Source organism: Prionailurus bengalensis, chromosome A3, assembly GCF_016509475.1.
Source record: "Prionailurus bengalensis isolate Pbe53 chromosome A3, Fcat_Pben_1.1_paternal_pri, whole genome shotgun sequence".
In the NCBI taxonomy this organism is placed as follows: Eukaryota; Metazoa; Chordata; class Mammalia; order Carnivora; family Felidae; genus Prionailurus; species Prionailurus bengalensis.
Genome location: NC_057354.1, coordinates 100,436,136 through 100,462,744, shown reverse-complemented (window position 1 = coordinate 100,462,744; position 26,609 = coordinate 100,436,136). Strand labels below are relative to the sequence as shown.

The window sequence follows — 26,609 nt, the reverse complement described above, 5'->3', positions numbered from 1 at the left end:
TTCACAATACTAACCCATTTCCTTTGGACTATAAAACCTGTGCAGCAAATTCAGCAAAATCTACTTTACTTCATGCTGCCATAAAGAAGGGGGAAAAGAAGTTTCTGGATTATGGCAGAGACACTTCTGGAAGCTCACCTGCCTCATGCATCCAAACTTCAAAGAAATGCCAAAGACAGATACTACAGACTATAGATTTTCCAGATAGTCAATAGTTCAGAATATACAAAACCTTGAGCTTTTGTTAAAGCTCAAGATCATGTAATCAAGTCCCCATTCCTGTTTCAAGTAGTGGTTAAGAACATGGTGGAACTAATTATCTGGGTTCAAAGCCCAAATCTATCAACTTCAGATAAATTACTCAAACTCTGAGCCTAGGTTTCCTTGTTTGTAATTTAAAAAAAAAAAAAAAAAAAAGGTAGGTAGGGTGCCTGGGTGGCTCAGTTGGTAGGACATCTAACTCTTGGTTTCAGCTCAGGTCATGATCTCACAGTTCGTGGGTTCTAGCCCCAGGTCAGGATCCATGCTGGTAATGCAGAGCCTGCTTGGGATTCTCTCTCTCCCTGTCACTGCCCCTCCCCCTCTAGCACATGCACAGGCTGTCTCTTTCTCAAAATAAATAAATAAACATGGGGTGCCTGGGTGGCTCGGTCAGTTAAGCATCTGACTTCAGCTCAGGTCATGATCTCACAGTTCGTGGGTTTGAGCCCCACGCCGGGCTCTGTGCTGACAGCTCAGAGGCTTGGAGCCTGCTTTTGATTCTGTGTCTCTTTCTCTCTCTGCCCCTACCCCACTCATGCTCTCTCTCAAAAAAATGAATAAACATTAACAAAAAATTTTTTTAATAAACGCTAAAATAGAAAAGAATGGTACCATTAACACCTGTCTTATAGGTGTATTTTAAAAGTACAAATAAGATAAACATACACTGAGCGCTTGGCATACTTTCTAGTGCACAGTAAAATGCTTGACAAACAGAGCTAGTTATTATTAAACTCATAGTCCCAGACGACTAATCAAATTAAAACAATCTGTGCTAATAACCTGTGTGATACCAAATATATCTTAAGTACATGTTTCATCCTTTTCAGTTTGAGACAAATTCAAAAAAGGTTTTTTTAGCTGAAAGGAAGCCTTTAGACCAGTGCTTCATAAACTTTAATTATATGCCAGAGGGTCTTGTTAAAATGCGAATTCTGATTCAGTTGGTTTGGGTGGAGCCTAAGATTCCACATTTCTAGTGAGTTCTCATATGATGTCAATGCTGCTAAAAAGAGGATTCACTCCACTTCAGGTGGTAAGGCTCTAGTCTAGGACAGTGGTGTTCAACCTTGGCTTCACAATGGAATCTCCTAGATAACTTTAAACATCATGATGCCTGGCTCCCACCTCCCGATAATCTAATGCAGTCTCTTAACTCTGACTGACATTTTGAGCCAGATAAATTGTTACAGGGGCTACCTATGCACTGTAGGATATTTAGCAGCATCCCTGACCTCTATTCCAGGTGAAAACCAACAGGCATAAATTTCATTGTTCTAATGTACTTGGCCTGGAGTGGCCCAGGCATCAGGATTTTAAAATCTCCCTAGGTGAGTCCAATGTGCAGCCAAAATTGAGAACCACTGCCTGAAACTCACCACTGACAGCTCTATTACTTGCAAAGCTCCAAAGTCAAGGTCAAGAGAGGACAGACTGAAGAGAGCTGCCCATTGAAATGCCAAAGGAACAACCGCCATTTTTACCACTCACATGATGAAGCACATGGATCCGGTAGGAGCCCTCAGAGGGCTTGCCATCATGGACGATGTTGGCGATGAGGTCGTACGTGGTATTTTTGTGTACTGCTTGTACTTCTTCAGACAAGTATTCTCTCAGATCCACATTTCTGGTGATGAAGAAAAGAAAGCCAAAAGATCAAAGGATACAGAGGTTAGCTGTCCTACACCAGTGGACCACAGAGTTATTGGACCCTAGTTTAGGACCTGAAACAAGGCAGGCTGGCAGAGCCATGGAAGCCCAGGTTGGGGGAAATTCACATACTTTGCCACAAAAATGAGTTAAACTGGAAAGACTGGCTCTACAGGAAAAGTACATTTTAGAAGCACGTCTAACCACTAAAAAGGCACAGCCTAGAGTCCTTCAGATTAGAAATGGAATGAGGGCTCTGCCCCTTCAGAGCCATGTGTGAGTTTAAGCAGGTTACACAACCTAAGGCTCTTGTGTGATATGAGAATGAGCGTCACCATCTCCTCTGGGACAGTGAGATGAAAGGAGAGGCCAAGTCTAACACCTTACCCTCTGCCCTGTCCAGGAATCCCGCAGCCACAATGTTTGGGGACGCCTGGTCCCTAGCCTCTGGCTGTGAAGGGCCTGCCATTATGATTCTGTGAGTTGCCACTGTGCATGATCATTTTAACTATTTCAATATGGCAAACCAGGCAGACCAGTAGCTCCAGCACAAAAAGGGGAGTTTACTCAAGGTATTCAGACTAAGAGATGCGGCTAGAACCAAGCCCTGGAGAAGCAGCAAGATCCAAGGGAGCCACTTGCCCTCTTTTCTGCTTCTGACAACAGCTTTGTTCTCCTCCTCCTTTGGTAGCCCAGCTTTCTCTTCTTTATGTGGCCCATCTTGGCTACTCCACAGTGTCCTAATTTACAGTTCTGGTTGCCAAAAGAAACTACTGACTAGGTTCTTTCAATTGGGACTTAGAAATATCAATTTTATTTTTAATATCTCAACATTCACTTTCAAATATAGAGAAGCATTCTTGAATCTGGAATAAAATCTGCCTTTGTGTTTTATTTGTTGGATTCTATCTACTGCCTGAAGCATAAACACCAGTTATCGTGAAGTAAAGTGCTATGATAAATGTTAACTATGAAGATGGAACAAAGACAATTGTGAAGAACTTTCCAACAGTTAAACAGGGATACAGAGTGACAGTTAACACAAGTAAGAGAAACTGTATCATGTTTCTAATCTCTGTAGAATGTATATGGTGCTGTCTGAGGTACCACCACTCAAAATATGAAATACAATAACATCATCTCTGAAGGATTCACAAGAAATGGTAACCGTGACCACATATGTGGTCACATAAACTATGAATACACTACCTGTCCAAAATACAAAAACCGCATCTTTGCTCTACATAGCTTTCTACGTGCTAGTGATAGCTATTTATTTCTACAGGCAACGTACAATACAGATAGCAACATTTATTGTTAAAAGAGAATTTAAGTTTTCCTTTTTAATGTTTATTTATTTTTGAGAGAGAGAGCGAACACAAGTGGGGGAGGGGCAGAGAGAGGGAAACACAGAACCTGAAGCAGGCTCCAGGCTCTGAGCTGTCAGCACAGAGCCCAACACACAGCCAGTGAACTCACGGGCAGTAAGATCATGACCTGAGCCAAAGTCTGACACTCAACCAACTGAGCCACCCAGGCGCCCCTATCGTTAAAGACAATTTAGATATGAGTCCCAAGAAATCCATGTGAACTCCAGATAGCCAGAACACCTACTGGATGCTAAGCGCTGTCTTCCCATGGTACCTTCTCCTCAGCTTTAACAACAGCTGCCCACGCTTATTTGTCTGAACAAGTCCTAGAGAAATTCTCAGGAGTATCAATACTCATGTTTTCATGACTGAACCAAAACTGTTGGAAGTGGCAAAAATGAATGAATACACGTTAAATCATTTCATTTTAGAAACTAGCCAAAGGAGCATACCACACTCATCTCCCAATCACAACAGTCCAATTTAGAAAACACCTCATTAGCTGGAAGTGCAACCTTAAACCTGTGCTCCCAAAACCCCTATCTCCAAACGAGCAGAAGGCATCTAATCAGTGCAAGTCTGACTGATCTCTGGTAGTAAGAAGATGTGTATGGAATAAAACACAGGAGAAAAATTAGGTATGGAAAGGGTCCTTTTCTCAATCCCTATCAAAATAACACCAGCATTCTTCACAGAGGTAGAACAATCCTAAGATTTGTATGGAACCAGAAAAGACCCCAAAATAGCCAAAGCAGTCCTGAAAAAGAAAACCAAAGCTGGAAACATCACAATTCCAGACTTCAAGCTGTATTACAAAGCTGTAATCTACAAGACAGTATGGTACTGGCACAAAAGCAGACACTCAGATCAATGGAACAGAATAGAGAACCCAGAAATGAACCCACAAACATATGGCCAACTAATCTTTGAGAAAGTAGCAAAGAATAGCCAATGGAAAAAAGTCTCTTCAGCAAATGGTTTTGGGAAAACTGGACAGTGGCATGCAGAATGAACCTGGACCACTTTCTTACACCATACACAAAAATAAACTCAAAATGGATAAAAGACCTAAATGTAAGACAGGAAGCTATCAAAATCCTAGATGAGAAAACAGGCAACAACTTCTTTGACCTCAGCCACAGCAACTTCTTACTTGACACGTCTCCAGAGACAAGGGAAACAAAAGCAAAACTGAACTACTGGAACATCATCAAGACAAAAAGCTTCTGCACAGCAATGAAAACAATCAGCAGAACTAAAAGGTAACCGATGAAATGGGAGAAGATATTTTGCAAATGACATATCAGATAAAGAGTTAGCATAAAAAGTCTATAAAAAACTTACCAAACAACACCTGAAAAACAAAATAATCTAGTGAAGAAATGGGAAGACACAAATACACACTTTTCCAAAGAAGACGTCTTATCCAGATGGCAAACACACACATGAAAAAATGCTCAACATCACTCATCATTAGGGAAATACAAATTAAAACCACTATAAGATCTCACACCTGTTAGAATGGCTAAAATTAACAACTCAGGCAACAACAGATGTTGGAGAGGATGTGGAGAAAAAGGAACCCTTTCTCACTGCTGGTGGGACTGCAAACTGGTGCACTCTAGAAAACATGGAGTTTCCTCAAAAAATTAAAAATAAAACTACCCTACGACCCAGCAATTGCACTACTAGGTATTTATCCAAAGGATACAGGAGTGCTGTTTTGAAGGGACACATGCACCCCAATGTTTATCACAGAGCTATCAACAATAGCCAAACTATGGAAAGAGTCCAATGTCCATCCACTGATGAAAGAATAAAGAAAATGTGGTGTGTGTGTGTATACATATATACATGTGGTGTGTGTGTGTGTGTGTGTGTGTACATACATATGTACACACACACACACACACACACACACACACACACACACACAATGGAATATTACTCGGTGGTCAAAAAGAATGAAATCTTACCATTTGCGACAATATGGATGGAATGACAGTGTATTATACTAAGCGAAATAAGTCAGACAAAGACAAGTCATATCACATGACTTCACACATATGTGGAATTTAAGATACAAAACAGATGAACATAATGGAAGGGAAGCAAAAATAATGTAGAAACAGGGAGGAGACAAACCATAAGAGACTCTTAAATACAGAGAACAAACTGAGGGTTGCTGGAGGTGCTTTGGGTGGGGGGATGAGCTAAATGGGCAAGGGCCATTAAGGAAGATAATTGTTGGGATGAGCACTGGGTGTTATATGTAAGTGATGAATCACTAAATTCTGTTCCTGATATCATTATTACACTACATGTTAACTAACTTGGATATAAATTTTAAAAAAGAAAAGAAAAGAAAAGAAAAGAAAAGAAAAGAAAAGAAAAGAAAAGAAAAGAAAAGAAAAGAAAAGAAAAGAAAAGAAAAGAAAAGAAAAGGGTCCTTTTCAACAAGTGGAAACTTTGGCTAATCTGTAAACCATGTTACTCTACAAGTAATTATAGTGCATGAAGTACTTAAAGTGCAGGTTTCCCCAATTAGTCTCTAAAAGGCTAACTAGTTAAGAAGTTGCCTTTTTCTCAACTTCTCCAAAGTAAGCTTTCCAAAGGTCAAACTACTGAAGTCAGTTACCAAAAACCTAAATGCAACTGGTAGCCAAATAAACATACCCCAGGTGCAACATAAAAGAAACCAATGGGGTAATGATATCTCTGTGGTGACTGAGCAAGAACCATTATCAATACATAGTCCTCCCTCCCCGGGAACTGCCCTGGAGTCAAGAGCACTCCCTGCTACCAGGAACACACTGGTGACTGTGGCAATTCATAAGAGTCCAGTTCTGAAAGAAATCCCCAATACATGGGCCTTCAAAGGAAGGTTCTCTGTGGTCCACTCAAGGTGGCAGAGAGCTGGCTTTCATGGGCCCCAATTTCCTCTATTTATCACATAGACAAGATGCTAGTGAAGAAGAGTGTGGGAAAAGCAAGTAAGAGATTCCCCTGTAATGCTAACTACAAAAGTTACCTCTCTTCAACTCAGATTCTTGGTGATCTCTGAACCAGGAAAAATAAAATGCTATACCTGGAAGGACCTGTAGGATTCATCTAGACCAAGCCTCTCATTTTACCCATGTGAGAATAAATCCAGAAAATATGCAAATGACCTGTCCAAAGTCACAAAGCTAGGATGGTACAGAACTCAGGCCTCTTTAATTTCAGATACTACCCTCTTAAACACTACAAAGAATTAAGAATTAGAACGATTTTCTTTCTTTCTTTTTTTTTTTTTTTTAAAGATTTTACTTTTTAAAGTAATCTCTATACCCAACATGAGACTTGAACTCACAATGCCAAGATCAAGAGTCACATGCTCCACCTACTGAGCCAGCCAGGCACCCCATGGAACCATTTTCAAAAGAGAAAACTGGCAGTCTTGATATGGTTTGGGGAACTGAGAAACGGAGAGGGATGGAGAGAGAAAGAAAAGAAGGGACGAGCATGGATACATTAGAGCTCCCAAACTACTTTGTGAAGGTTTAAAAACAACCCTAATGAGCTAAACAACAAGTTAATCCTATCATATATCCACCCAAAACCTTCTCAATAAGAAAGTGCCTTAGGGCTCCACTCTTCCTTACCTAAATGCCAGCACACAGAGACCCACACTTCCTCCTGCCAGCCCTTCCACCAGGTCTCTCTAGGTTCTCAGAGAGATCTTCTTCAGAGTATGAAAACCATTGTCTCTTGAGAACTGAAAACCAACTGTCTATCTCCAAAAGGATCTTGCAGATTTCTGAGTTAGAAAGTAGCAAATTAAAAGCATCTGGTACAACTCCTCCCAGTTTGCATTAAAATACTCATAAATGTTCATAAAGAGACAACTGCATGATAAACTAAAAATAAGACTATACATCAAAATTTATGTTTCTCACCAATAGAAATTAAACACATTCCAGATTTTACCTGGCAAAAAATAAGACAGAAGGACCCCAAGATGGCAAGACAAATCTGGAACCATCCCCATTGTCCATGCCTAACCACAGTATGCAAGAAGATGCAATGACCAGCAAACAGATGGACAGACTCGGGGTCATCTTCGAAGCCAGGCAGAATCCTACCTGTCCTGCCCTGCTTTCATCCAGTTTTCCCTATATGGAAAGACTACATTTTCCAGCAAGCAACAGGCGAGGAGGAGAAAGAAGGACTGCCTCTAGGGACCTCTATCCCTGAGGTCCCTGAAATATTTGTATCCTTCCAAGAACTCTTAACTTATAGTGTATGTAGGCTCTATTCCCAGCAATCTCTAAATAAGACAGTCCAAAATTAATAATAGTATAAAAAATATAAAAAATTTAGGCTCACTCTCCCTGACAGTAAGAGAAGCAGGGTAATACTCACGTAATAGGGAAGTTGACAATAGTTGGATTCTTCTCCACAAAGAAATTGTTCTTAGTGAATCTCTTAATACAAAAGATTAGATACGGAGGCAGCTTGGTGAGCTGGAAGCGCTTTAGAAAGTTTTCCTTGTAGGTCTTATATTCCTAGAGAGAGAGAGACGGGGGAGAAGAAAATTATCAAATTAGTGTTGGAGTATCTGGACGGGGCAGGAGGACTATCAGGACAGGGGCAGGAGTTTTGTTTTGGTTTGGATTTTTAAATATAATTCTGCCTTACACTTAAGAATTCAGAAGACACCTGATTGCAGAAGCCATGTTAAGGTCTTAGGAACAGTAACACAACTAAGACTACCTAAAATACAAGTGCGGAACATGTTTAAGCCAGTACATGAACATGCTGCTGAATTCTACCCATAGCAATGTGGGTATCCATTTCTACAAGGAAAACAAAAATGTCAGATGAAAAAGAGGAGTTGTTAAAAGCTGCAGAATTAAAACAAAACCATGAGAGCATCACTCAATTCAAAATAAGGAAGAAGTTGCCGACTATTCAGTAGAGGCATACTGCCATGGAATAAGTACTTCGGAAGCAGTGAGGGCCCCTTCATCAATGAGGATATTCCAGAAAATGGAAGAACTGAAACTACGAAACTCTTAGAAGAAAAAATAAGGGTAAATTTTCATGACCTAGGATTTGACAATCTATTCTTGCATATGAAAACAAAATCACACGCTTCAAAAGAACACCTAGATGGTATTTCGTCAAAACTTGAAACTTCTGTGCTTCAAATGATACTATCAAGATGGTGAAGGGGCGCCTGGGTGGCGCAGTCGGTTAAGCGTCTGACTTCAGCCAGGTCACGATCTCGCGGTCCGGGAGTTCGAGCCCCGCGTCGGGCTCTGGGCTGACGGCTCAGAGCCTGGATCCTGTTTCCGATTCTGTGTCTCCCTCTCTCTCTGCCCCTCCCCCATTCATGCTCTGTCTCTCTCTGTCCCAAAAATAAATAAACGTTGAAAAAAAAATTAAAAAAAAAAAAAAAAAAAGATGGTGAAAACGCAATCTATATAAGAGGAGAAAATGCTTGTAAAATCAGACATCTGATAAGGAACGGTATCTAGATTATATAAAGCATTCTTACAACTCAATAATAAAGATAACCCAATTTAAAAATGCACAAAGAGGGGCGCCTGGGTGGCGCAGTCGGTTAAGCGTCCGACTTCAGCCAGGTCACGATCTCGCGGTCCGGGAGTTCGAGCCCCGCGTCAGGCTCTGGGCTAATGGCTCAGAGCCTGGAGCCTGTTTCCGATTCTGTGTCTCCCTCTCTCTCTGCCCCTCCCCCGTTCATGCTCTGTCTCTCTCTGTCCCAAAAATAAATAAACGTTGAAAAAAAAAAATAATTAAAAAATAAAAATAAAAAATAAAAATAAAAATGCACAAAGGAACCTGAATAGACATTTCTCCAAAGATGATATACAAATGTCCAACGAGCACGTGAAAAGATGCTTAACAGCATTAGTCATCAGGGAAATACAAAGTGTTGTACTTCACAAGTGTGAGATATATTCACAAGTGTTGTAAATTCACAAGTGTTGGTGAAGATGTAGACAAACTGGAGCACTCATACACTGTTGATGGGAATACAACATCGTGTAGCCACTTTGGAAAAACAGTCTGGCAGTTCCTCAAATGGCTAACATAAGAGTTACCATATAGCCCAGCAATTCCACTTCTTAATCATCACTCAAGAGAAATGAAAACATGTTCACAGAACAACCTGTAGACTAATATTTATGGCAGCATTATTCACAGTAGCCAAAAGGTAGAAACGATCCCAAATGTCCAGCAACTGATGAATGGATGAACAAAATATGGTCTATTCATACAATGGGATCTAATTTGGCCACAAAAAGGAATGAAGTAGTGATACATGCTACCCCATGGATGAACCTTGAAAGCATTATGCTAAGTGAAAGAAGCAAATCCCAGAAGAGCACATTACAAGGATTCCCTTACAGGACATGTCCAGAATGGGCAAATCCACAGAGACAGAAAGTAGATGAGTAGTTGCCTATGGTTGGGGGAGACGAGGAGGTTAGTAACCAAAGGGTAATGAAAACACTAATGAGGAAAATGTTCTACAACTAATTGTGGTGGTGGTAGCACATGTCTGTGGATACAGTAAAACCCACGGAATTATGTAACTTTAAGTGGGTTAAATGTATAGTGTATGAATTATATCTCAATAAAGCTATTACTTTTTTAAAAATCAAGTTCCCTTGTCACATGATACATAACCTGAGAGCACTGGAGAAATAAGCTTTCTGTCTCTAGTACACACATCATAGCTATACCTTTCAGGTAAATCTTTGATCATCTAAGGGTATAAGCACTAGTGGAAAAAAACGTCTTTTTTGTTGGTATCAAGTAACCTCTGTGTGGTTGAAATAAAACACTGTATTAAAAGCAAAACATTTTTTTTAATCAGGTAAATGCTAAGAGATTTCACTGCCCACATCTGAATCTATGATCAAGTTGACATCAAAACCACTCTTTTCAAGAGGGAAGGAAACAAACCACAAGAGACTCTTCATGATAGAGAACAAACTGAGGGGTGACAGGGGGATATGGGTGGAGGATGGGCTAGATGAGTGACAGGTATTAAGGAGGGCACTCATAATGAACACTGCGTATTGCATGTAAGTGATGAATCACTGATGCCAATACAGCACTGTATATTAACTAAAATTTAAATTAAATAAATAAATAAGCATTCTTTTTAATCACCTCTCAGACTAGCGAAGGATTTAATACCTAAATGATGTCACGGCCTAACTTAACAAAGGTTTGTCAGGAGTTCCTGAGAAAGCCTGAGGAAAGACTTTCACCATGGACATCAGTACCACATTCAAATAGCAAGGAACGATTTGGCTTTGACTACATATTACACTGTAATAGAACTGTTAATCAATTTTATTGGTCTCAAAGTTTTATTTGTCTACATTGTAAACTTGTTATAATTTCATACTTGCTTACAAGCTGTAGGTGTAAGGAGCTTATACCAACATTTACATGCATACTAAGGTGGTTAACATAGAAGAATAAATTTAATCACACCATATATTAACTAACTTGGATGTAAAAAAATAAGCAGAAAAAAAAATAAAATTTGTACATATGCATTAAATACGGTATCACCTTAAAATAGAAAGATATAAATGATAAGGACATTGCAAAAAAAAAAAAAGGAATAAATTTAAATCAATACTGAGGGTTCATGGGAATCTTAATATTACTTAAATTTGAACAAACAGTGATAAGAGGGACCAAGTAGCATGGCTGAAAAAGTCAGATGAAAAATCTCAGTCTAGATTCCTGGTTCTGACACTTAAAACCATAAAATAAACAAACTGAGCTACTACAAACCCTAAGGTCTCTCTTTCACCATCCCAAAATGAGTCTCTAAAAGACAGTGTTCGACATCTTACCAATCTCTGAGCGTGTGTGTGCACACACGTGTGTGGGTGTGACACGGGCAGGTATCACTGTACAAGGATATCCAGGGCTTGTTTTGCTTATTAAACTTGCTAACAGTACCTGACAATGGACTTGGACACTGAACGGAAACAGAGATGGAGGTTAGTAAAGGCGTGTTTTAGGCGTGAGCTGCCTAGCTCCCAATTCCGCCTTTTCAAGGAAAGGCCCTGATTCACAGGATCCCTGAACAGAAAGGACACCTGATTCAAGTGGGCCTTTCAACCCACTAGGAATCCTGAAGCAGAGTAGCAGAAGGCTGGGCCTTGGAGCAACTGAAGTAAGGTAATGGCAGCCTGTGCAAGGGACAATCAACAGACCGCCACTTCTGAGAACCCTGTCACCCTAGTTCTGTCCTTCCCAAGTCCTGCTCTGTTCAAGTCTCCCTAAGACCTTCAAGAGATGCCTTCCAATAAAGTTCCTCTTTTAGTTTAGTGAGTTTTCTGTTGCTATTTAATATCTGAAAACAAAAGAAACTTAGCTAATGAAGAGAAAGAGCAGAAAGGGTTTGGAATGAGACATCAGGTGAAAAAAATTCTCCCAGTAAAGAACAGAAAGGATTAAATTTGTCTAGGATAAAGAAGGGAATTAAACCGAGAAACGGTTAACTCAGTAGATAAGAAGACACTTTTAACTTAATAAAAAGTAATATGATAGTAAGAACAAATTATTTCATCTATATTTTAGCTCTATTTTTTTCCACTTGAATACTGACACTACATTTTTTAAAAGATTTTAAAATTTCTACTATCCTAAATACCCGCTCCTTTCTCCATCCTACCCAGAGGCAGATGGCTGAAAGGAACATACGAGAAGTGTAAGAGAGGGCACTGCCAATCAAGCGAAGAGTTGGGGTGACCAGCTAGAAACAGCGTGGAGTTTGGGAGGCTCAATACACACAATACGTTTTATAATAAATGCATTCCACAAACGTGGCAACTTCCAAGTATAAAAAGAAACTGAAAAAAGTCCAGAGAGAGAAAGGAGCATCAGCAGGGCAGCTGTGCAAATGGACTACCTTCTCGGTGATGCCGTTGAATTTGGCCAGGATGTTGAAGAGCGGCACCTGAGGGATAATGAGCTGCTCCTTCTCGTCCTTGTAGAGGGGAGCAGTAGGGAGATCCAGTGTCAGGTACATGAAGGTGGACTCCACCATTGTCTCCTGGTACTCATCATTATGCAGCAGCTGCTCTTTTTCTTCTGCTGGCTAGAAATGAGGAAGAAGAAAAAGGAGGGAAGGAATGTGAGCAGTATGCATACCACCATACACAGAAAGAAACAATGTTTTTATTCATTTTGTATCGGAGTGAAGACAGCGCCCAAGAGACTGGGCATTTTATGGACAGCAACGCTGCCTGGGTAGAGTAATGCAAACACTGAGGGACTTCCAACCTCAGAGAGATAGCTTTTTAAATTTTTTGAGAGAGAGAGAGAGAGAGAGAGAGAGAGAGAGAAAGCATGGCAGACGGAGAGAGAGAATCTTAAGCAGGCTCCATGCTCAGCGCAGAGCCTGACACAGGGCTCAATCCCATGACCCTGAGACCATGACCTGAGCCAAAATGAAGAGTCAAATGTTCAACTGACTAAGCCACCCAGAAGACCCTAGAGAGATTGTATTTAAATACCAGACTATTTAAAACCCTTTTAGATGATCTAGAAGGCTTATTTGAGCTTTCTGAAAAATCACACCAGCACCACCCAATGGCCAGACCACTTAAACCAGCAAGACTTTTACCCTACCGTAACTGCCCAACTTAAGCACACTGGTGCAACAAAAGCCCGAGGAGCTATCACTTGACAAGCGTTTTTGTAGAACCTCATCTTGACACAAGAGGCCTTGACAGACCTCTAAGCCTCTCTCTGTCAACCCTGAATCCCCTCAGGTAAGATAAATCAGGCCAAGAGTCAGTTTCAACCCCCACTCACCAGATCAGGATGAGGCAGCTTTTTAGTGAAGATCCTCATGGAACCCTGGAAAACATCAGTCACAATGGCTGTACAAACAGAAATCAAAATGCAAATTCTGTCAGGTTGGAAAGCATCTCCAGAATATAGTCCTAACTTCTAAATTTATGAAATAGACCAGCATTGTCCAGCTAAGACTCAAAGCTCTCAGTAAACACAGAAGTACCTTTGCAACATATACCACCATGTACCTTCATCATTATTTGTGTAAATAATTACTTTGTGTCTGCCTTCTCCAAAAGATACCCTCTAGCACAGGTACTGTACCATAGGAGAAAAATTAAGTGCATCTTAATGAATGAATGAAATGATTTATAAACCCTAGAGACTTATGAATCACAAAAAAAATCACAAGCAAAACAAGATACATCCAAAGACTTTCCCATAACCTTATGCTGTGTGCAAAGGAAGATAAAGTCCACCCTGCACTGGACATAAAACAAAAATGCAGACTGAGGGACAGAGCAGAACAGAACCAAAGCACTGAGACAGAAAGTACAACAGGGTTCTAGAATCCTAATAGGACACAAGATACAGAACTCAGAGGATGTACACAGGTTGAAGACACCTGGTAGAGGTGGTAGGGCCATCTGGTAGAGCATCAGCCCACAATTCCACATTAATAAACGTTAACACCAGCAGAACGGAGAAAAAGGACAAGGAAAAAGCTGCATTAGGTCTCCAAAATTATTTATCTAGCTCAGCACTGTCTAAGCTAACAACTATTTCTGGCATTCATGAAAACTGTCTAACTACTGCTATGCCAACATGGATGTTAAGAGACCATCGGACTTAAAGTCTGAGAATCAATACGGAAGCAAGCCTCATTTCTCCCAAGTATAGGCCCAGGGGAAGGAACTAGCTTTTACTCTGCTTTACCAGTCAACTTAGAAGCCAGGCAAACCATGCAGTGAGTCCTCTTCACATTAACTCGTGCACTGCCAGGAGACTAGCAGTCGACAACATGCTGCCCAGCCCCTCAGTTTGGAACTAGGTCAGGATTTTAGAGCATTATTATATCTATTTCCATGTATTAAACATGCCATTGGATATAACCATATCCTAATTTTTAAAAATGGAGAGGAACCTATTCAGGAATAAAGTTTAGTCCATGTATACACAGACACTACACTAACACAAAAAAATAAAAAGTTAAGAAAAGGATGGGAAGTTGCAAAGTGCCTATAAAAGGAAGCAAACAAAAAAAGAGCTCCCTTTTACAAAATAACATGACTTACTCTTCTTTTTCTTCTTTGTGCCCCCCAGAGCTGAGTGTAGAGCATTCAGAAACCAGGACAGAAAGTCAACTCCATCCCCTGGAAAAGAAGGAAGGGTGAGGCATTTTGAAGCTGCAAATTAGTATAGTCCAAACCATGCGCTGGCTGGCATGATGCCACATTCCTGGTTTTCCTTCTTCCTTTCAGGCAACACCATCCTGTCCTCTGGGCGTCCTCCTCTATTTGGACATTAAATGCTGGCACTCCTCAAGGTCAAGCTCTTAGTCTTCTGATCTTTGCTCTCTCCCTGGGATCTCTGACCCAACCAGGACCTTCCATTATCATCTCTACTCCAAATGTGTATCTCACCACCCATCAAAAGCCAGTATTGAATTTCCCCTCTAAATCACTCATTGGCCAGAATCTTGTTTATAAAACCTAAGTCTGTGGGGCGCCTGGGTGGCTGGGTCGGTTAAGTGTCCGACTTCAGCTCAGGTCATGATCTCATGGCTCGTGAGTTCCAGCCCCATATCGGGGTCTGTGCTGACACCTCGGAGCCTGAAGCCTGCTTCGGATTCTGTGTCTCCCTCTCTCTGCTCCTACCCTGCTCACACTCTGTCTCTGTCTCTCTCAAAAATAAACATAAAATAATAATAATAATAATAAATAAATAAAACCTAAATCTGACATCACATCTTGGCTTAAAAGCTTTCATTGACTCCCCACTGTTGTCAGGATACAACCCATCTCCTTCTAGTGGCACATAAACCCGACAATCCAGTCCCTCTCTCGCACCTCCACTTCAGCTCTCACACTGTCCCCTGGAATCTAAGCGCCTGGCTACTGGCAGCCTTGTGTCTGTTCCTGGCATATCCACGCTCCTGTTGGCAGTGTCCTCTTTAACCTGGAATGCCCAGCCCCAACCTACCTCCTCTGTGCCTGGAACTCAGCTAGCTCTTCCTCCACTCTGACTCCATACAACCTCCCATGTGCTCAGCCAGGGTTCCTTGCTCCACGCTCCCTCCCAGAGCATACTTCCCTTCCTCCCTCACAGCGCTTACCACCCTGTGCTCACCTTTTTACACAACTATCTTCCCCACTAGAATGGGAGCTCCTGGAAGAAAAAAACTGTTGCTTATCCCTGCAGCCTTAAAACCTACTAGCAACAGGAATGGATGATGAACAAACTGACATGAGGCCAGAGGACACTGTATGAGATCCAGGTAGTAAGAGCTACAGTGTCCACATTACTCACACGGCAATAACTATTTGGACTTGGAGGGATGAAAACAGTCAAAACAGGTCATTGGAATATCTAGCCTGCAACATGACAAAATGAGAAACAAATGTGGCAAGTGCTTAAGGGTTGGCACTTTCCCAGCCTCCTGGTTTTCCCCCAGAACCGTACAGTTTAGTTTACTACATATGACAGACTTTCTATCCAGCTGAAATCTCAGGACTCTGAACAGGGCAGGCTGATGAAAGAAGAATCAGGAACATAATCATATGATGAACTGGATACTCACCTGGTTACTACAAGGTTTACAGCAAGTACAAGTAAATTTGCTCATCAAACTAATTTTGTTGCCCTAACATCAGAAAATATGAACGACTGGGGTGCCTGGGTGGCTCAGTCGGTTAAGCATCCAACTTCAATTCAGGTCATGGTCTCATGGCTCATGAGTTCCAGCCCCGCGTTGGGCTCTGTGCTAACAGCTCAGAGCCCAGAGCCTGCTTCGGATCTGTGTCTCCTCCTCTGTCTGCCCCTCCTCCCACTCATGCTCGTATGCTTGCGCGCTCTCTCTCTCTCCTTCAAAATAAACATTTAAAAAAAAAAAAAGGTTTAAAAAAAAAGACAAAATATGAATGACTTGTTCCTTACCTTGCTTGGTGATCTGAAAGGTCTTCTTGCTGCAAAGGACAACAGCCTGAAGCATCTCATGGGGAGACACGTGTGCCTTAAAATTTCGGGGGTTCCAGAGCTTTCTCATCAGCTCTCCAAAACGCTGGACCAACAAGAACATGATATCCCCTGGAGGACGCTTGATGTTCTTATAATTGTCTTCTTCCAGGAAGTAGTTCCGGAGAGGAGGAACATTAGACAAAGCCTGGAAGTCAAATACTTCAGCCAATTAATCCAGCGCCCCTGCGAAGGGCCCCCACGCACAACCCTGGGAGCCAAGCTCTTACAGAACCAGGCCTGTGATGGCCTCAAAGAGTCAAAAGGAAATGCTTAGGTTTAAAGTTCACATTATTATAGAAACATCCTCTGGACTAAGTTTCACATAAAGTCCAGTTGTGCAGATACTTTGTTTTGGATATGAAGTTTTTTATTTATTTATTTTTTTTTATTTTAGAGAATTTTTTTAAGCAATCTATATATCCAACATGGGGCTCAAACTTAAAACCCTGAGATCAAGAGGCACCCGTTCCACCAAATGAGCCAGCCAGGCAACCCAACCAAGAAGTTTAAAAAAAAAAAAAAAGAAAAAAAGTATTTAGACACCTAGGTGGCTCAGTTGGATGAGCATCCAACTCCTGATTTCAACTTAGATCATAATCCCAGGGTAATGGGATTGAGCCCCGCATCAGCCTCTGCACTAAGCATGGAGCCTGCTTAAGATTCTCTCCCCTTCTGCCTCCCTCTCTTGTGCACTCTCTCGCTCTAAAAATAAATAATTTTTTATAAAAAAGAATTCAAGTCCCTATTCACTGACCAACTTATTTAATAATTTCCTTCATTTATTCTAATTAGGTTTGTGACTATATTTGCATTCATAGGAATTAAAAGCTAGAAATCCAAACATTCCATTTGGCTAGGGCAGAGATAACTATCTGGAGGCCAAACTTCTCCCATCTCTCAAATGCACATTAAAATCTGGGCTCTGTGTCGACAGCTCAGAGCATGGAGTCTGCTTCAGATTCTGTGTCTCCCTCTCTCTCTGTCCCTCCCTCATTAGTACTCTGTCTCTCTCTCTAAAAAACAAATAAAAACATTAAAAAAAAAACTTTAAAAAAAATGGGGTGCCTGGGTGGCTTAGTTGGTTAAACATCTAACTTCAGTTAGACTCAGGTCATGATCTCGCCATGCACGAGTTTAGGCCCTGTGTTGGGCTCTTGTGCTGACAGCTCAGACGCTGGAGTCTGCTTTGGATTTTGTGTCTCTCTCTTTCTCTGTCCCTCCCTTACTAGTACTGTCTCTCTCTCTCTCAAAAATAAATAAAACCATTAAAAAAAAATTTTTTAAATAACATGAAAGTCATCTTAATAAAGTTTGGTGTTTTTCCCAAGTGTGGTATTTACTGAAAGAGTGATAATAAATAAATATAAAATAAAATAACAAAAATGAATATAATTATATATAAAAATGATACAAAATGAACATATATATAAAAGTGACTAATTCTGTTATGATCAAAAATGGCCAAAAGGTTTAGGAGAACAAAAATAAATTTTACCAAACAGAACTACTCTGCAATCCAGCAATTGCACCATTAGGTATTTATTTACCCAAAGGATACAAAAATACAGATGCAAAAGGGTACATGCACACCAATGTATACAGCAGCAGCATTATCAACAATAGCCAAACTATGGAGAGAGCCCAAATGTCCATCGATTGATGAATGAATAAAGAAGATGTGGTGTGGGGCGCCTGGGTGGTGCAGTCGGTTAAGCGTCCGACTTCAGCCAGGTCACGATCTCGCGGTCCGGGAGTTCGAGCCCCGCGTCAGGCTCTGGGCTGATGGCTCAGAGCCTGGAGCCAGTTTCCAATTCTGTGTCTCCCTCTCTCTGCCCCTCCCCCGTTCATGCTCTGTCTCTCTCTGTCCCAAAAATAAATAAACGTTGAAAAAAAAAAAAAAAAGAAGATGTGGTGTATATAAACACAATGAAGTATTTGTTGGCCATCAAAAAGAATGAAATCTTGCCATCTGCAATGACGTGGATGAAGCTGGAATGTATTATGCAAAGCAAAATAAGTCAATCAGAGAAAGACAAATACCATATGATTTCACTCATATGTGGAACTTAAGAAACAACACAGATGAACATATGGGAATGGGCAGGGCAGGGCAGGGGGGTGAAGAGAAGGAAACAAACCACAAGAGACTCTTAATGATACAGAACAAGCTATGGGTAATGGAGGGAGGTGGGTGGGAGATGGGTACTAAGGAGGGCACACGCTATGATGAGCACTGAGTGTTGTATGTAACTGATGAATCACTGAATTCTGCTCCTTAAACCAATATTGCACTGTATGTGAACTAAAATTTAAATTAAAATAGTAATAATAATAATAATAGTAATAAATTTTACCTCATTAAAGAAAGATAAAGACTAGCCATGTTGGTTCAGGAAGAAATAAAGCTCATTAGTATGAGCTACAAAACTGGGAGGGAAACCACAGAACAGACCCTAAATAAATGCCATCTCCCTACAGGTCCCTCCTGATGGGTTTGTGAATCCTTAACAGCACTGTGCTTACTATGAGCACAACTTTCTTTGGCAAGGTAATCCGTTTAGAAAGGAGGATAGAGGTTTCTGCTAAATACAATAAACCTAGGCATCTTAGAGGAAGACAACTCAGGACACAGGGAATACTGCAACAGAGGTGGTTGGGAAAGCCCCTACAAGCTTAGCTCACCTAAATAAACAAGGACTTCATGCCTAGAGAATAATTACTAAAAAAAAGGGTTTTTTACTAAAGGGTTAATTACTAAAAAAAAGGCTGCTAAAGGAAAGAAGTATGGGGGCTGAGTGGCTCAGTCGGTTGAGCGCTGAATTCTTGATTTCGGCTCAGGTCATGATCTCAGTTTGTGAATTCGAGCCCCATGTTGGGCTCCGCACTGACAGGGTGAAGCCTGCTTGGGATTTTCTCTCTCCTTTCCCCTCTCTCGCCCTCCCCTGCACATGTGTGCACACATGCACTCTCTGTCTCTCTCAAAATAAATAAATAAACTTTACAAAAATAAATTAATAAAGAAAGAAAGAAGTATGGACAAAGTTCATCCTAGCTCTCACTTATCCAAGCTGTGGAGAGAGGTTGCTCTCTGCTTTCAGCAACAATACAAAAAAGTATGTGTCAGACGGAAATCATTCAGCCTCCAGATGGAATACTTCGTCCATTCAATCCCATTGTAGTGGCAATTATATCACAGAGGATTTGTTCGTCTACTTATTTTAAAAATAAAAACTTCCTATGGGAACAAAAACCCCTCACAAAGCCAAGGCTAACTGTACTGACCATGTTCAAATCCTATCTGTTCAACCTGTAAGTCTTTTTCTCTCTACTTAAGCATTTAACCTTTCCAGGGTCTAGGTATGACATCAGTGGCAGATGCCAAAACTGACAGATACACTTTCATAATTTTTTATCCAAATTCTTTATGCAAAAATACCATAATCAAAGTTTAAAGGCCAAATAAGAACTAGAAGGAAATCTTTGCAACATATATAACAGAAAAACGCTAATACATATTTTTCAGAGTTCAGCAAAATAAACTACCAACAGAAAAACGAGCACATGGCCCATCAACACTTGAAAAAATACAAGTAATCAACTTTAGAAGTGAATAAACAAAAGGTAGGTTAAATGTATCAAAATGGGAAAAAAGTAAGTGTAACAGACACAATGCAAGATGAAGAACTCTCTTTTGTGTTGCTGATGGGTTTGTAAATTGCTACAAACAGCCTACAGCCTAGAATCTAGGCCCTAAATGCATTAATACAAGATATGATGGTTAAATAAACTATATTCACAAACTGAATTAACATGTAATCATTAAAGATGCTGAACAAGAATATGTACAGGCATATTTCGGAGGTATTACAGGTTCAGTTTCAGACCACTACAATAAAGCTAATAATACAATAAAGAGAGTCAAAGGGATTTTTTGGTTTCCCAGTCCATAAGGTTATGTTTCTACTATACTATAGTCTATTAAGTGTGCAATAGCCTATGTCTAAAAAAACAACGTGCATACCTTAATTTAAAAATACTTTTTAAGTTAAGTAATTTAGTGGCACCTGGGTGGCTCAGTCGGTTAAGCGCCCAACTCTTGATTTCGGCTCAGGTCATGATCTCATGGTTCATGGGACCAAACCCCGAGTAGGACTCTGCTCTGACAGTGTGAAGTCTTCTCGGGATTCTCTCTCTCTCACTCTGCCCTTCCCCCACTCTCCAAAATCTATAAACGTTAAAAAAAATTACTTTATTGCTAAAAAAATGCTATCATCTGAGTTTTTTTTGTTTTTTTTTTTTTTTAAGAGAGCGAGCAAATGTGCACCCACAAGGGGGAGGGGCAGAAAGAGAAAGGAAGAGAGAGAGAATCCCCAGAAGGCTCTGTACTGTCAGTGCAGAGTCTGACGCAGGGCCTAATGCAGGGCCTGATCTTAGCAACTGTGAGATCATGATCTGAGCTGAAATCAAGAGTCAGATGCTGAACTGACTGAGCAGCCCAAATGCCCTCCAACATCTGAGCTTTCAGTGAGTCATCTTTATACTGGTGGAGGGTCTTGCCTCCACGCTGATAGCTACTGACTGATCATGTTGCTGAAGCCGGGGTGACTCCAGCAGTTTATTAAAACAAGACGACAATGAAGTTTGCCGCATCAACAGACTCTTCCTTGCATGAACAATTTCTCCCTGGCATGTGATGCTGTTTGTTAGTATTTTACCCACAGCAGAACTTTCAAAATTGGAGTCAATCCTCTCCAACCTTGTTATTGCTTTGTCATCCAAGTTTAGGTAACATTCCAAATCCTTTGTCATTTCAACAATCCTCACAGAGTCTTCACCAGTAGATTCCATCTCAAGAAACCCCATTCTTTGCTCAGACATAAGAAGCAACTCCTCATCCACTAAAGTTTTACCATGAAATTGCAGGAATTCAAATATAATTAACAGGGGTGCCTGGGTGGCTCAGTTGGTTAAACATCCGACTCTTGACTTTGGCTCGGGTAATGGCCTCATGAGTTTGTGGGTATGAGTCCCACATCAGGCTCTGTGTTAACACTGCAAAGCCTGCTTGGAATTCTCTCTCTTCTCTCTGCCCTGCCCCCCCCAATAAATAAGCTACAAAATATACATATACATATACATATATAGTATATGCATATAACCACATACATACACACAGTACATATACATATATACGTATATTTTATATGTATAGTAACAAGCCTAAAACATTGCAAGGATTACCAAAATGTGACATAGTCACGAAGTGAGCAAATGTTGCCAGGAAAATGGTGCTAAAGGAGTTCCTTGACACAGGGTTGCCACAAACCTTCAATTTGTAAAAAGCACAATGTCTGTGAGGCACAATAAAGTGAAGCACAATAAAATAACGTGTGCCTGTATTGATTTCATACATTTTAAGCAGGACAGAGTACTAGAGAAAGGAAAGAATGAAGCCTTCATTCTTTATACTTTCTACATCTTCCACCCATCCCTTAAGTGTTTATGTTTATAAATTTTAATTAATTTTTGTGGTCAACGAAAGATTATTGTTAATGTTCTTAATTGTGCTTACTAACATGTTCCAATTTTTCTACAATGTATACGTAATACTCATATAATTTTTTAATGTTTATTTATTTTTGAGAGAGTGGGGGAGGGACAGAGAGAGAAAGAATCCCAAGCAGGCTCCATACTGCCAGCACAGAGCTCAATGCAAGGCTCAAACCCACGAACTGTGAGATTATGACCTGAGCCAAAATCAAGAGTCGGACCCTTAACCAACTGAGCCACCCAAGCACCCCAACTCGTTAATTTTTTAGAAAACAAAACTTAATTGCAAACAGGAGAACTTTGGCTTTCTGTATGCCCCACTTTGGAGCTTAAGCAGAGGAGCAGGATCAAGACCTCAGATAGCCAGCACAAGGAACATCTGCGCTATTAAAAAAAGAAAAGATGCATCATCTAACACATGTGTTTCTTATTCGGTACTGCCAGGCCACACACTCATTCTATCCTTCATTCCCTGAAAACTACAGAGGCCATGAGCCCAGAGGCTAGAAAAAGCCTCACCATCGGGCAACAGCCCTTTGAGCAGACATAGGAATGTTATGTTTGGTGCAAATAGTTAAGTAGAATCCTCAGCAAGACTTGGTGTCTCCAGGTACCATTTGACTCTACCAGAAGGCAGTCACTTCTTGGCTGACCTTCACAGTGTTCTCAGGTTACCTCCTCTCCCCATCACTGTTCCCATCTTGATCCTACCTGAAGGACAGCGTTGGCATAGTCATTGGCCTTTATGTTATTCAAGCCCACGATACCCGGCAGATAAGTGGTCCCATCATATGCCCGGGACAATTTGGCTTGCTTGTCCAAGTTTGCAATCTGCTGCTTTGTGAAAGTGGGCTTCAACACATACTGCAAAGCAAAAGAAAATTCCAAGATGTTTCAGGACTGTCTACGGAGTTCACAAGAGCAATGTGAAATAGCAATTTTTGTCAAAAACAAAAAATACTTTGGTCATGAATGTTTCATCACACAACCAAAGGGCTCCCAACCAAAGAGCTCCCAACAATAGGTATAAAAGCTGAGGTAACATTGAACAGGCCCTCTCCTTACTAATCTAGAAGGGGATCTCTGTGTTTAACCCAAAATCACTGAATCCCCAGGTCTTTCTTCAGACCTCACATCTGGCCAACTCCATGATAAACAACGGTCCAAAACCGGAGGACACACACGTCTCTGCAGGCAGCAGGAGTCTGAGTGTCGGGTGAAACCTCACACAGGACTGGTACGGACCCAGCACAGAAGCAGGAATGCCTCCCCACCTCTGTGCAAATCTGAGATCTAATACTCCCTATGGCTGGAGGGGCAGGAGCAGAACCTTCCCCGGTCCTAAACCTATAAGGGTCATCACATAAAGGGCTGCAGAGAGGTCTCTACTAAGTCTCTTGGGGACCTTGTACTTACTTCAGTTCCTCTCTCTAATTACCATCCATAACTACTTTAACCTCAACTATTAACAGGCATATAAAATTTATAAAAGTAGCATAGTGTTTCAAACACTCGACACTAAGCTTTCCTTAAAAATGAACAAAGCATTCAGCATGAATACACAGACACTTGCTAAAAAATAAACAATAATCAATAGTTCCAACATTAATCAAACCCAAGAAGACTTCCTATGATCTCTTAAGTACAATGACTCTTGGCACAGATCACACACCAGAGCCCACAGACGGGAGGCACTGGCCATTTGGGCTGCATCATATCAAAAGTAGTCATGAGCTGGTATGCAGCTTGGTATCCACTTTCCTACACCAGGCCTAATTCATATCCTTCCTCCAAAGTGTGGAAGGTAATATACTTCACAAAAATGCTTTCACCCCAATTAGAAAGTAGCTGCATTTCTTTAGTCCTAACCCACAATGTTAGAAGCAGAAACAGCCACTAGATTGCAGACCATAGGCCACAATTATGAATCCAGACCTTCTTACTAAGGTCTCTCTTGTTGCTCCCAAAGGGAAAGAAGCCTCTCCAAGCCCGAGAAATGGAGATTCTTCCCTAACCTCGGGGCAGGCAAATCCCCAGGAGCCCTAGGCTGGTCCCCAAGAGAACTAGTTCCAAACCAGCCTCCTGGATACATACTGTGATATCCTCCAGCGAGGAATCGATGATCTCATAGTTATCTGGAAGGCAGTAAAACTTGAGGGTGTGGAGGTTGAGGAAGACATGGTGGCTAAACTGGACACTGTGAATGTAGGCATGAGACTTCAAACCCCGGCCTGTAGGGAAGAATGAAAGGCAGTGTAGGGCAGATGCCAGAGAGAGACAAATCAGATTTGATTTTCCTTCAGTATTTTGTACTGGAATGTATTAATATTGGCAAAAACAAAGTACTACACCATCTGTGCAATGAATCTCCTACATGAACTTTTCTCACCACAAAAGTTAGCAAGAAAGAATAGCACATTAGTACTTTATTCCTTGGATGGCATTAAGACACTGGTTAGAGAGGGCCGGGTGGGTGGCTTAGTTGGTTAAGCGTCCGACCGCAGCTCAGTCACGATCTCACGGTTCATGGATTCAAGCCCTACATCAGGCTCTGTGCTGACAACTCAGAGTTTGGAGCCTGCTTCAGATTCTGTGTCTCCCTCCCTCTCTGCCCCTCGCCCGCTTGAGCTCTGTCTCTCTCTCTCAAAAATAAACATTAAAAACTGAAGAAAAAAAAAATCTCTCTAGAGGAGACCTGTAGCTGGCGCTGAAAATTTCACAAGTTTAAAATGCACAACACTGGGGAGCCTGGGTGGCTCAGTCAGTTAAGCATCTGACTTTTGGTCTCAGGTCAGCTCATGATCTCACGGTCCATGAAATCGAGCCCCGACATAGGGCTCAACACTGACAACATGGAGCCTGCTTAGGATTCTCTCTCTCCCTCTCTCTCTGCCTCTCCCCAGCTCAAGATCCCTCTCTCTCTCTCTCAAAAACAAATAAACATTGTTTAAACATTTAAAACAAATAAAATAAAATGCACAATGCTTATTTACCCTGAAAGTACTTGCCACACACCAGACAGGCATATGCATTGATATGTGAAAGGGAGATGGAACACAGTTTCTCAAAGTCAAAGTCCAGCACACTCCTAAAATAACCAAACCAAAGAAAAAAACAATTAATAGGGACAGAGGTCTAGGAAAGCACTCAAGAGAAGCAGCATTGGCTCCACACTGCACAATGTCACATAGCATCCTTCAGAGATAGTTCAACAACCTTCTATAAACTGTGAGAAACATTAACTATTCCTCTCCTCAACATTTACTATAGCAACCTCACCCACCAAGTCCCAAAGCAGTGTCAAAGTATCTGTACTAGACACACAATGCCAGCGACCATCTTTTTTCTTTTTTTTAAATTTACAACCAGTAGAGAACCTTTCATTGCAGTCGCTTTCTCTGGAGGAAAAGCTACGAGTAGGACTAAAGTGACAGGACCTCAACAGCATTCCAAATTAAAAGGCTGGGGGTGGAAGGATATCAAGAGTGAACAAACCCTTTTATAGAAGAAAAACCTATTTTTGTCCATAAAAGTAAATGGGAAACCTGAATATTAGAATACCTACAAATCAATCTACTTATTCAACGGCAAAGTAATGCTATATGAGTACCAGGCAGATTAAGGGACAAAAAAACTTTACTTTTATTGAATCCAAAGGTGACAAAGAGATTTCTCCTCAAATATTAACTCTAATTAATTGTTACTGGTCCCAGTGAAGCTATACTGTCCATTAAAGGAAGCAAGAGCCACAAGTTGATACTGAAATTTCTAAATAATTAAAATTTGGGGCACCTGGGTGGCTCAGTTAGTTATGCATCTGACTCTTGATTGTGCTCAGGTCATGACCTCACGGTTCATGGGTTCAAGCCTTAGGTCGGGCTCTGCACTGGCAGTGTGGAGCCTGCTTGGGATTCTCTCCCTCTCTCTCTGCCCCTCCCCAACTTGTGCACATGCTCTAGTGCTCTCTCTTTCTCTCTCTCTCAAAAATAAACATTTAAAAAAAAATAATAAAATTTGAAACTTGGTTCCTCAAGCCATGTTTCAAGTCATTAGCCATAAATGGCTTGTGCCTGCCACAACAAATAGCCCTTATAAAGAGTAACTCCACAGGGCGCCTGGGTGGCTCAGTCGGTTAAACTTCCGACTTCAGCTCAGGTCATGATCTCGTGGTTCGTGAATTCAAGCCCCGCGTCGGGCTCTGTGCTGACAGCTCAGAGCCTGGAGCCTATTTCAGATTCTGTGTCTCCCTCTCTCTCCCTCTGACCCTCCCCCGTTCATGCTCTGTCTCTCTCTGTCTCAAAAATAAATAAACGTTAAAAAAAAAAAATTAAAAATAAAAAAAAATAAAGAGTAACTCCACTAAGAAAACTTCTATTAGCACTACAACCTTAGAGCATAAGTTGAAAAGCATTGTAAGATGCCATCTGGAATCAAAGAAAAGAAACAGGGATGAGGTAACTACCTCTGTTTTAGGACATACCTGTTTTTCTTTTCTCTGCTGAATTCCAGCCACCTAGAGTAGTACCTACCACGTAGTGAGTGCTCAAAAAATATTTAAATTTGCTACTGTCATTTTAAGTACACTATGCACTCTGTTAGTCCACCAAACAAATTCAAACTAAGCTAAAAGCTCTTTATGCATGTGCCCACCCTTAAAAAAAAAATGCCCCCTTTCCGATTCTGTGTCTCCCTCTCTCT

At 41.0% G+C, this 26,609-nt stretch overlaps 1 protein-coding gene across 1 annotated transcript in view; it reads right to left on the bottom strand.

The window, feature by feature from the left end:
• USP39 (ubiquitin specific peptidase 39) overlaps positions 1-26,609 on the bottom strand; it is a 34,371-nt gene that overhangs the window by 2,349 nt on the left and 5,413 nt on the right. The window contains exons 3-11 of the mRNA XM_043603863.1: positions 24,905-24,999; positions 24,006-24,142; positions 22,623-22,775; positions 16,281-16,506; positions 14,420-14,497; positions 13,143-13,210; positions 12,235-12,423; positions 7,686-7,828; positions 1,753-1,888 (exon numbers count right to left, since the gene is read on the bottom strand). Coding sequence (XP_043459798.1) covers positions 1,753-1,888; positions 7,686-7,828; positions 12,235-12,423; positions 13,143-13,210; positions 14,420-14,497; positions 16,281-16,506; positions 22,623-22,775; positions 24,006-24,142; positions 24,905-24,999 — 1,225 coding nt within the window. The remainder of the gene's footprint in view (positions 1-1,752; positions 1,889-7,685; positions 7,829-12,234; positions 12,424-13,142; positions 13,211-14,419; positions 14,498-16,280; positions 16,507-22,622; positions 22,776-24,005; positions 24,143-24,904; positions 25,000-26,609) is intronic.